This window comes from Chelonoidis abingdonii, chromosome 10 (genome assembly GCF_003597395.2).
Source record: "Chelonoidis abingdonii isolate Lonesome George chromosome 10, CheloAbing_2.0, whole genome shotgun sequence".
Taxonomy (NCBI): Eukaryota; Metazoa; Chordata; order Testudines; family Testudinidae; genus Chelonoidis; species Chelonoidis abingdonii.
In genome coordinates this window covers 37,239,258-37,251,869 of record NC_133778.1, presented here as the reverse complement: position 1 = coordinate 37,251,869, position 12,612 = coordinate 37,239,258, and the positions used below count along the sequence as shown (strand labels likewise).

At 40.4% G+C, this 12,612-nt stretch overlaps 1 protein-coding gene across 1 annotated transcript in view; it reads left to right on the top strand.

Annotated features, from left to right (window-relative positions):
- The window catches only part of MTX2 (metaxin 2), a 48,092-nt gene that overhangs the window by 30,480 nt on the left and 5,000 nt on the right, over window positions 1-12,612 (top strand). The window contains exons 4-7 of the mRNA XM_032784532.2: window positions 7,610-7,682; window positions 10,695-10,771; window positions 11,585-11,677; window positions 12,227-12,265. Of these exons, the coding sequence (XP_032640423.1) occupies window positions 7,610-7,682; window positions 10,695-10,771; window positions 11,585-11,677; window positions 12,227-12,265 (282 nt within the window). The remainder of the gene's footprint in view (window positions 1-7,609; window positions 7,683-10,694; window positions 10,772-11,584; window positions 11,678-12,226; window positions 12,266-12,612) is intronic.

Sequence of the window (12,612 nt, the reverse complement as noted above, 5' to 3'; positions counted from 1 at the left end):
GTTCTGTTAAATATCTTCATCAATGATTTAGATAATGGCCTAGAGAGTACACTTATAAAGTTTGTGGATGATACCAAGCTTGGAGGAGTTGGAAGTGCTTTGGAGGATAGGATTAAAATTCAAAATGATCTGGACAAACTGGAGAAATGGTCTGAAGTCAATAGGATGAAATTCATTAGGACAAATGCAAAATACTCCACTTAGGAGGGAACAATTAGTTGCACACATACAAATTGGGAAATGACTGCCTAGGAAGGACTACTGCGGAAAGGGATCTGGGGGTCATAGTGGACCATAAGCTAAATATGAGTCAACAGTGTAACACTATTGCAAAAAAAGCAAACATCATTCTGAGATGCATTAGCTGGTTTGTTGTGAGCAAGACACAAGAAGTCATTCTTCTGCTCTACTCTGTGCTGGTTAGGCCTCAACTGGAGTATTGTGTCCAGTTCTAGGTGCCACAGTTCAGGAAAGATGTGGAGAAATTGGAGAGATGATGAAAGGTCTAGAAAACATGACCTATGAGGGAAGATAGAAAAAAATGGGTTTGTTTAGTCTGGAGAAGAAAAGACTGAGAGGGGACATAAGTTTTCAAGTATGTAAAAGGTTTTTAGAAGGAGGAGGGAGAAAAATTGTTTTTCTTAACCTCTGAGAATAGAACAAGAAGCAATGGGCTTAAATTGCAGCAAAGGAGATTTAGGTTGGACATTAGGAAAAATGGAATAAATTGCCTAGGGAGGTTGTGGAATCTCCATCATTGGAGGTTTTTAAGAGCAAGTTGGATAAACACCTGTGAGGGATGGTCTAGATAATACTTAGTCCTGCCATGAGTGCAGGGGACTGGACTAGATGACGTCTCAAGGCCCCTTCCAGTTCTGTGATTCTATAAAGAAAGCCAGAGTTGTCTCCTTCTGGATCTGGTATCACTAAACATGGGGCCGCAGGATTTCTTCCCTCTCTTGGGACTCTTTTGCCATCCTCTTCATGGCCCTGGTACAGTCATACAGAGATTTGGAGTCTCCTTTAGCTCTTGCCACCCACTGCCTATAATTGAAGGCAAGACCTAAGGCTTGTTGAGATCTAATGATCCTGCTCACACTTGTAGAGGATGGGAATGTGATGGGTTTGGTCACAGAGACCCCCTTGGGACTTCCACCTGATGTGCTGAGACTACCTCTGAACCCGTTTTCCCTGCCAGCTTGGGTCTTCAGAACCCTGCCTTGTTGAGCCAGACACGCCAGTCTGCTCCAACGCAGACCCAGGTCAGAACCATGCGCCCCAAAGCTGCAGACTTAACTGAAAATGGCTTAGCAAGTGCTCCTGCCTCTAGCTCCAAGACATTCAGCTCCCAATGGGATCCAAACCCCAAATAAATCCATTTTACTCTGTATAAAGCTTATAGGGTAAACTCATAAATTGTCTGCCCTCTTTAACACTGATAAGGAGAAGATGCACAGCTGTTTGCTCTCCCAGGTATTAACTACTTACTCTGGATTCAATAATAAACAAAAAGTGATTTTATTAAATATAAAAAGTAGGATTTAAGTGGTTCCAAGTAATAACAGACACAATAAAGTAAGTTACCAAGCAAAATAAAACAAAACACGCAAGTCTAAGCCTAATGCATTAAGAAACTGATTACAAATGAAATCTCACCCCCCAGAGATGTTCCAGTAAGCATCTTTCACAGATTGGACTCCTTCCTAGTCTGGATCCAGCAATCACTCACACCCCCATAGTTCCTGTCCTTTGTTCCAGCTTCTTTCAGGCATCTCTTGGGGGTGGAGAGGCCATCACTTGAGCCAGCTGAAGACAAAATGGAGAGGCTTCCAGGGCCCTTTATATTCTCTCTTTTGTGGGCAGAAACCCCCTTGTTCTTCTGTGCAAAGTCACAGCAACAAGTTCGAGTTTGTAGTCACCTGGGCAAGTCACATGTCCATGAATGATTCAACTTTTTGCAAGCCAATGGCATTGTTTACATGTTAGTTTGAACGTTCCCAGGAAAGCTCAGATGTGAAATGGCGTCTCCCAAAGTCTATTGTCAGTTAAGTGTTTCTTGACTGGGTACTTACTGAGAATAGTCCTTTCTCAAGAAGCTGACCAAGTGCTTCACTGAGGCTACTTAGAATCAAACACATTGAGATACAAGTACATAGCCAATATTCGTAACTTCAAATACAAAAATGATACACACATACAGACAGCATAATCATGATCAGCAAACTACAACCTTTCCACAGACACCCCACTTGACCTCCTCTGTACACCTGGTGCAGCCATAGGACCCTGGTTGCAACAATGATCTATACGGTCACAGTGCATGTCAGTAACGTAACAGGGGGAACTACTAAAGCTTTGGGAAAGGGGAAACCATAAGGCTTCAAAGGCTTGTAGAGTGGAGCACTGCAGGAGGGAGGATGGATGGATGAATGAATCCAGTTAATTTTATCTGAAGCTAAGATCTGGCAAATAAGAATTAGAAGAGCTATCTAATTCTGATGGTCATTGCTGCTTGTACGATCAGCTTTAATTCTGTAGAATTTTTTTCCCCCATTGGAAAGCCTCCCTAATTATTGGCTTACATTTGTGAGGTCTGTCTCTGCAAGGAAAAGACTTGATCTGCACTACTAATTTGTCTGTATAGCTACATAGGGCCGGTGCAAGGATGTTTCGCGCCCTAGGCGGAACTTCCACCTTGCGACCCCCTCCCGCACCCGTGCCCTGAGGCACCCTCCCCCCACGGCAGCTCCCCCCGCTCCCCCCTGAGGGGGCCCCTTTGCGGCAGCTCCCTACCCCTTACCCTCCGCCCTGAGGCACCCCCCCTGCCCCAGCTCATCCCTACTCTGCACACGAGCACCCCGAGCGCGCTGTGACTGCTTCACTTGCCCCGCCTCCTAGGCTTGCAGCGCCTAAGCTGATTGGCACCGCAAGCCTGGGAGGTGGGAGAAGTGAAGCAGCTCAACCCTGCCCTGCCTCCTCCCCGAACATGCCGTGGCAGCTTCACGTCTCCCACCTCCCAGACTAGCGGCGACAATCAGCTTAGGCATTGCAAGCCTGGGAGGCGGGAGAAGTGAAGCAGTCACGGTGTGCTTGGGGAGGAGGTGGAGCCAGGGTGAGCTGGGGCGGGGAGTTTCCCTGCATTCCACACCCCCTTACTTGCTGCAGGTGGCCCTCCCTGCACTCTCCCACCCCAGTTTCCGATATCTGGCCACCGCGGTCACTGCCAAAGAAAATGGTGCCCCCCCAAATCCCAGCACCCTAGGCGACCGCCTTGGTTGCCTAAATGGCCGCACCAGCCCTGTAGCTACATTGTTCAGACCTGAAAAGGTCAGTGAGAGTTCTTTGGCATACAATCCTATCCTTGCATGTACCACTACATTTAAAAGCTTTGAGATGACTTGCTTGCTGTACTAACTCCAGGATAATTCAGGCAAACTTTCTTTAGAACCAGCATTGAGAACAGCACATGGCAGCTGAAAAAATTCACCTCCGGCTAGATGTAGACTCTTGAAGTTAATTTAGTGCCCTATTGCAAAGGGAATTACTGTGGCAAGCCTGGACAAAATTAAACTTCAGCTACTTTTCAAGCAGGAAATAAACAGCTAGGGAGTAAAAGCATGGATTTGAGGTGTGATAAATTAATTTAAGAATGTTTTGCTCCTGAAATACAACCTTTCTCGAAGCTGTCATTTGAGATGTACACTGTTAGCACCATAATGCAGTATTGCTGACTGAATGCTATTTACATTCCTGCATGCCCAGATACAGCTTTGAAAGCCATGCAAAATTAGTAACCTATGTATATTTCATGTGCATATTGTGTCTAAAATTCTGTATGTACTCCTACTCTACCAGTACATACAATCTAAAACCAAATTCCTGTTTTTTAATTAGTTCATAAGACAGCTAGTACATATGGGGCCAATACTCTCCCCATGTTCAGGAGTGTTTGTATTTGGGGTTACATTTAGGCCCTTCTCTAGTGGACCTTGCATATCGAGTTTTTTAAAGTACGTTATACACCAGTCTAGATGACCTTATGGAGAGGGAATGGGCCCATTTGTATGCAAAGGTACTTAAAAAAAAATACATATAGTCCCAGAATAATAAAGAAAGGAAATTCAAAGTTAAGACCAATGCCCTATACATTAAAGGCTTTTATGACTTCTAATAGCTTATTTGGTATAGGGAGGCTTATGCTGAAGGTTTCAATCCATTTTTTTAATAAGTTCTGGGGTTGTCTTTATTTCCCAGCCATTACTTCTGCTTCCTGGTTGAACACAGGAATTAGGGCAGGATAGAGCAGAACCAGGGTGCTTAGGCAGAAGGGGACGAGGATGAGACAACAGTCCTGGTGCTGTTTTGTGGGGAATGGAGCTGAACGGAGCAGAGGAAAACAGGAAAGGAGGACTGCCTTTGACAGGTAGCTGAGTGGATGTGTTTTGGGTTTTTTTGCAATGATGAGAGCAAATGGGTGAAGATATTTTTTATCCCTGAGGTAGGACTGTTACCATATAAGAGCTTGGCTCCCTAGAAGCAGCAATCTCCTCGTATCTCTTCACAGCAGAAGGGAACCAGATGAGTTTAAGGATGCTGATTCACTCTCTTGGTGCAGTGGTCAAGGAAGAAGCTGGTTCCTGGCAACTGTCCCAGCTCCTGGATGTCCTCTGGCTGGGGGTAAAATGCTCTTCTTCCTGCTGCCTACTCACCGTGTGGCTGGAGAAACCATCATCCAGCAGTCTGTGAGGGGACCTCCTTTCTGTGTGTCTCATTCAGTTTCTGTGCTTTTTCTATCTTTCCAGTGGGTTGCTGGTTATCTTCCTTAACTTCACTCTTCCCCAGTCCTACCAAAGATCAGTGGTATAACTTTATTCTTCATTCCCAAACTAAACTCTTGGAGGAGGCTGAATGAAGTGGAGGGAAGGAAATGCTATTAGTTTAGATAGTGTTTTCATATAGTCTCTACTGATTTGAGACATATTCTTCTAAGTTCTCTGGCATAATTCTAGGCACAAAACATGAGAGCAAAATTTCTCCAGCCTCTGCCTTAAATCAGGAGAAGGAAACCAGGGCTTGGAAGTGCGTTCTTAAATTAATCCTAATTTCAATATTTTTACTGAAGTGAAATTATAATAAAGAAAGAAGAGTTGTTTGGCCAAAAATATATAGCTGTGTGTTAAACTTTACTCCTAGTGCCAGACTATTGCAGAATATTTGGTACATTAAATCACACGCTGATGGTGCACTTGTGCATAGCGGGCAACAGGGCAAGTACCAATTCAAGATCTGAATTTTTCTTGATTTTTGTGACAATCTTACCTTTAGTTAGAGTTTATTTTCATGCATGTTAATTTGTCTTTTAATACAAGAAACATTTCATTCAGTAGAGTTGAGACAATTGCAAAAAATATACATGCCTCTCAGCCTGGGATTGTTTCCAAAATAAAGGTAGAAAAGGATCACTTTTCTTTCCTTGAAGGTTGTGTACTTTGAAGCAGAAATAGCCATGTTCACCTTGATCAATAAGTCAAACTGTTCTGCAGTGATTCAAGTACCGAGCAGACTGATAAGAACCAGGGCACAAACGCCAAATTGGTTGTGAGTTTCTATACTTAGAGCTCTTCAGGTACTATAACAGCCTTAAGGTGAAGTCACAGACAGTCCCCTAGGTTACTGTCTTGCCAACCAAGTAAGCCCACCTTTGTGATAGATGGTCCCTTACACCAAGGATCACAGCAATAGTCCGATTACTCCCAGCCCCAAGGGACCAGATGCTTACACTAGGTCAATTGCACCGCAGGTCTCTCACCAAAGACAATGCTTGCAGCCAATCCTGTTATCTTGTAAAATGAGTTATTTACAAGATTAAAGCAGGTAAACATTATACACAAGAGTTACAATATTAAGTTTCAAAAGGTAATAGAAGCTTCTGTAATAAGCAAGCTCTGTATGTCCTTTAGGGCTAACCCAAGCTAAGCAGTTTGGGATTCCCTGCTTGTACTTAGAAAACCTTGTCCCCTAGAGTCCACGCAGCACTGAGATACAGTTTCTTCTTGTTGGGTTTTTTTCATTCCCTTCCCCCCTGTGCTCTGAGCTGCAAACTCAGTTGATGACAGGAATTTACATGCATTACTCATCTTCGTGGGGTAGGAGGGTTGCAGAGCATCACAATCTTTTGTTCTCATTAATGTTCCACGATAATCTGTCTGGTGTTGATGAGATTTCCTTGTTGGCCAGGACGCAACACCTTCTGTTGGAAAATAGTACTTTACACTAGTTAATTTCTCTCTCCTATCTGGTGATTTACGCAGTCACAGAAGTTTACAATACAAATTCTTAAATATTACCTTTCAAAATACAGATGCTATAAGTGAGATTAATGTGTGTAGCAACTCACAAGCATTCAATAAAGTGTAAACACCAAACACATTCTTATATATCCTAATGCTAATATACAGGTGAGCCAGACTGATTCCAGTTGTGTATTTGCCAGTGTTCAGTTGAGACATGGAGACCCTGGCATGAGCTGAAACCTGGTCTGCCAGTGTCACACAATATAACAGATAGACCCTAGTGGTCTGCTATGTTAACGAAGCTGTTGTGCATGCATGTTAAGTCCATATACCGTCCTTAAAATCATAATAAAACTTCTTTTATGTGTAATAGATTCTCTTCAAAATTAATTTAGTTGTATCTGCCTTTGTTCAGAAAGTAGTGAAGGGCTCAGTTCTGGATTAATAGCTTTCAGATTTGGAATTTGAGATTTTGGCCTTTTCGCTGGCAAAAGTGAATACCAAATACCCAACAGGATTTAACTATGTGCCTCATCACTGACTTTGAGAGGTTATTTATACTTGCCATGCTCTCACTATCGAAAGTGTGAGTTACCTTGTGAAAGTTATTTTGTTCTTACACAGAAACACTCTAAGTATTTTATAATGGTGACTACTGCTGATAAAAATAAGTATCCTGTGGAAATAGCTTCGTCCAGGGTTATAGATAGATATAAAAAAAATTACGTTGGTCAACTATACTCTTAATTCAAGTAAACTCTTCTGGTAATAAACACCGCCTTTTAATCTAGCGGAATTGCAAAGCAAAAATCGTGAAAATGTTGGCTAGTGAAAATATGGCAGGGGAAGGATTTTTTTAAAAAAATGTATGTGTTTTGGTTTTTTAAAAAATATGCTAGAGATGTAGCATATGTAGCAACACATGCTGGTGCTTGTTCTCTAAACATATTAGTCAACAAAAGATATGTGCTCCAATGTTCAGGTTGGCAAAATGTAACTTAAACTGATTATTAGTGACTTATAAACAACAGTAACTTTGGCGGTCAAATGCCACCATCAAATGGGAAAAACAGATATAACTTTATTAGACAGAAAAATTCTTACTAATGATTTTGGACAATATCCTTATACGCTATCGTCCAATGAAGCTTTATATTTTTTTTTCTTTCCTTTTCTATTTTCCCCAAAACAGAATACAGATACCTATACTTTATAAACATTGCGCCAAGTACTAGTTTAATATATTTAAAACAAATCCATGTTTTGCCATCAGCTAATACGTGTTTTCCTTTTTCTGTGCTCCTCTTTGTTTTCAGGCCTTTTTGCAAATGTGCAATCTGCCAGTCCAGGTGGTTTGTAGAGCAAATGCAGAATATATGTCCCCATCTGGTAAGTGTGGTGTTCATTTAAATTACTGTGTTAGTACCTATGTTTTGATGCCATGGCAACAGCACCTCATCTTGCAGATCACAGCCAGTCAGTGCTGGTGTATGTGGGTTGCCTCTTTATTTTTTTTTTCCTTAGTCTACTGTGATTTTTCTCTATAGAAAATGAGATAAATCAAATACCAACTTTTAAAATGTACTGTATTGCACATTTTAAATGCAGTGGGCATACAATGGATTCACGCCCTTGGTTACTTAGAAGTCTGGTGGTAACACACTCAAAAAATGCCTAGGGACCCTTGGCCTTCTTAAGCCCAGAGGTTTCTGTATGCAGAAGTATCTACTGATCTCCAGGGACATACCCCTGGGGATACCCTGTTGGCCAATGAATGATGTTCCATTTTCCACTGTTTTAAGGATGGGAAGAAATGTCTTTTGTTATCTTAGCTGGAAGGTGATCGTCAGCATGTTAATAATTGCAGACAGATCATGGATAAACTGTCAGTACCTTGAACAGTGTTGTACTTAAGTCCTCTGATTCAAAAGACTGTTTGCAAAAAATGCAAGTTCAGTATTTGATGTTGTTTTTTTTTAAATCCTAAACTCTGTTGGGAATTTCTATACACTCTCATCTAAAAGGTTACTAGAAAAGAATTGCTGAATGCACAACACAATTTTGATATCCTAAAATTCTTCATTGCATTAGGATCCATTTTGTGTGAGTTAAATTAAGCTACTTTTATAATTTTTGATTCAAGCATGGAGCAGTAAAAATGCCTGCCTACCTGGGTCTTTGTATTTGCATACTGCATGGTTAGCTCTGCTCCTCCTTCTTGGTATTAGGGGAAAATCAGCTGGAATCCTGTCTTTAATTAATGCTTTAAAAAAATCTCAATGATTGGTAGCACTGAAAACAGTACAGTTCTTGTAGCAAAAGCAGGATTTTTTTTTTAAATCAGCCTTTCAAAATAAACCCATTGGGCTGACTCCTTGTAGAAACAAGTCAGTATCTTACATGTAAGATACTAAGAGTGGTGATACTTGTATTGTCCAGCTCCCACACTCCCTTCCTCCCAGTCACATTGGCTATTATCTAATACACCATAACTTGTATCTGAAGCCTTTTTTTTCTTTACCACTGGCTAAATAATGCAGAAAGGAGTATGACTGACATGGGCTGATGAGAGTTGTGCTGCACTGATCACATCTAGCATACTCTATTTGTCATGCTAGTTCCATTTTAAATACAGCTAGGAGTATAAATGTGGTGATTTATTCATTGTCCTAAGAGCTTCTACAATTTTTGTGCAGTTTTCTGTTTGTTTTTCTGTTTACTTCAATATCGTTTTAATAACATGAAAATTAATTCCAACCAAACCAGGCTATTCGCAAAAGGTTTTCATTCCTGTAAAAAAAATCTCCACATTTGTGTAGGACACTTTGTAATGATACTTTCCACAACTAGAAAATCCTTTTGAAGGAGTCAAATGCTGACTGTGGATATAAGAATACTGAAAGATCATCTTTATATGCCAGAAATGTAAACCACAGAGTTTTTGCAATTCAGAAAACCTTGCATTTCTATTGTAATACTTCATCATACAGATGCAGATGAGGTTTTTGTTGATGCAGTGTATCTCATCTGTTCCCCTTAGGCTGACTGTGAATCAGAGAGGAATGAATCTCATGATAGAGACCATGACTGAACCTGCTGTTGTTATGAACTCTGTTTGAACTAGGTCTAGCAGTAGATTCTGTGCATTTGGGATCTGTTTGGACTTCTTAATATTTTCATGAATATCTTTCAAATTATATTACTTTTAAAAACCCTGTACATAATATTTGACTTTGGTTTGTTCTTTTAAAATATTCTGTGAAGACACACTTTGCTGTCCTCATTTTCCTTGTCTGTCCTTGTGAGCCTATTGTGTATTGTGACTTGTTTCATTTATGGGCAAAGTCCATTATTGTCTCACATCATATTCAGTGACCTATGTTTACTAATGTAAAATAAAAAATGTCCAACGTCTTTTCCTCCATGCTGAGGTGATTAAATAACAATATGTAAAATACATATTATATATAATCTAAATTTTCTTAAATTTACATAGCACTGTGTATGTACAGGTGTTTAAAGATGGCATCTGTCAAATAGATGTTTCATAAAGGCAGCCAAGTGCTCTATCTACTTCCATGGGATTTCCACAGTTGTGCTTTGTGGAAACATTGAACAAACAATCTTCCCAGCAAAGCACGATTTAATTAATGAAGTGAGACCTATCAGTGTGTACAATAACTTGCAAATATTCGTTAGCGCAGTGGTTCCCAAACTGTGGGGCATGTCCACCTAGGGGTGTGTGGAGGAAACTTGGGAGGGCATGGTGGGGCCCAGGCCAGCCCCAGCAGAGGGCAGGGAAGGAGTACCATGCAGCCCTGCTCCATTCCAGCTCTGCTCCAGCACCGCCTCCAGCCACAGCCCCGGCTTCTGCCCCACCTCCGCTGCCCATGGCCTGACCACAGCTCTGCACCCAGCCTCAGCCCTGTCTACCAGCCTCCACCGTAGCTCTGCAACCAGCCTTAGGCCCACCTCGGGCCTCCATCCCATGGCTGCAGCTTGGCTATCAGTTCCAGCCTCCACCCCTGGCCGTGGCCCCCTTACTCCTGTCCACCGCTCTATCCCCCGAGCCGTGTCCCCACTCCTGGCCTAGCTCCTGGGGCTGGGTGGGTGAGAGGGAGACGGGGTAAGAGGACCACAATGGCGAAAAGGTTGGGGACCACTACGTTCGCGTAAAAGCCAATCAGTAGGGCAAGTCATAGCATAAAAGTGTGAACTAAAGAGAGAGGTGTGGGGAGGCTCTATCTGTGAGTGTCTCTCAAATGAAACTTTGCATGTTAACTGTCATGTATAATCTGATAGACTTTGTGCTGAAACACTTCAAAGCCATGATTTCAAAAATAATTTTCTGTATGTATAGAAAGCTTTAATTTACTAAAAATTTACTGTATCTCACTGCAGGCAAAGTACCGTTTATTCGTGTAGGAAATCAAGTAGTATCCGAACTTGGCCCCATAGTCCAGTTTGTAAAAGCCAAGGTAAGGATATTAAGTATACTTGCTCAGTAACTGATAAATACAGTAGCCACTCTTTTTAGCATTTGCAGTCATTTAGCTTACTCTTGTGAAATGTGACATAATTAGTTTTTAAGAGAGTAAAGTAGAAAAACCTCATATGAATGTAAAGGTATCTGCATTTTTACAATATGGCAACTATTTTAACCTAATGCGGGGAATAACCTTTTGCTTAAGGAAAATATGGTGTAATGGAAGTCTGTGATGGTATGATGGGGGTATTTTCCTCTGGCATTTATTCAAGTGATAGAAATCAGCTGTAAGGACAGGATTTCATCATGTTAACAAGGGGCTGGAAAATAACCTAGACCTTACAACAGCACTCCTTTTTTGGCTCCCAAGTATAGTATTCTTAGAAAAGACATAGTGTTTGCTTAAGTCTTGAAATTTCTTTATTAAGCAGTTTATTTTGATAAACTGTTTATATCATCAACCTCCTACTTCGCGCAGAAGAAATCATAGTAATAGTGAAGCCATGAAATCAAGTTTACAGCTAAAAAAGAAATGCACAGTAGTTCTGTAGCTGAAAATAAATCTACATTTGTCATGTGTGTTTGATTATATTGGAGTATAACATTTTCTGTTTAATATTGAAGATAATTTTAGTATGGAAGGTACTTCCTAATATTTACCCATCTATTTTATGATTTAGAGACCTATATAGAGAGATCAAGACCTGATCTAAAGCACATTGATGTCTGCTGGCTTTGGCTCAAGCCCTAGCTGAATATTGTAATATCCTTTCTCACAGGGTTGTATATTCTTTTACCCCCTTAGGGCCATTCACTCAGTGATGGGTTGGATGAAGTCCAAAAAGCTGAGATGAAAGCCTACATGGAATTAGTCAATAATATGCTATTGACAGCAGAGGTACAGCAAACCATAATAATTTGTTGATTTTCTGAGTAGGTGATAAGTGGGCAAAAATGTAGCATTTTTTTCCATGTGGAAAATGTATTTTATTTTCAAATTCTTAGATTGGGAAATAGTTCATCAACTCCTAGGCTAGTGTCCTTACAAGAACAGAACTCCACATTCTCTGTGGTCTTTTTACATAGTCATATGAAAAATTCATGAATTGAGGTTGATTTTTTTGTTGTACAAAACAATGGTGAGTTTATAAAGACTAACATGTAGCTGTAAAGAGAGTTGACTCATAATGTATGTAGCATGTTCTGAACTCCATCTTAATTTCAAATCTGATCCTCTGGCTGTTCTGAAAGAGAACTAGCAACCAGCTTTTATCTTGCAAGCATCACCATTAACTTCTCTTTTGTGTTCATGGAAGGCACTGTTAGACTTAAAATATTTTTGGGATATGCTGTTAATTTAACTTAAAAGAAAACATCAATAGTTAGAAAAAACTCTCTGTGCAGTCTAACTGAAATTTCAGAATAAACGGTGTTCTTTTTTTCCTAGTTGTATCTTCAGTGGTGTGATGATACAACAGTAGAGGAGGTGAGTGGTTCTGCAGCATTTATCTTAATTAAAATTTAATGAGAAAACACTTTTGCTCACAAATGCAAGTCCCTACTCATAAATGAAACATAGAGGTTTATACCATTAATGATACAGTTTTTCACTTTAATTTTGCTTGCATATACATTTTAGGGAAGCTATGTATCATTACTTAAGGTAGCTGGCTGCAAAGTAGATATGTTTTTATATATTTTTAAGGTAATAAAGTAAATGGTTTCTTTTTCTTTAGGCTGCAAACTATGAATTTCTGTGCAGAATAACTTCTTAATATTTTACAAAAGCCATTGTAAATACTTTCTGATCAATGAAAATCATAGCTATTTTGT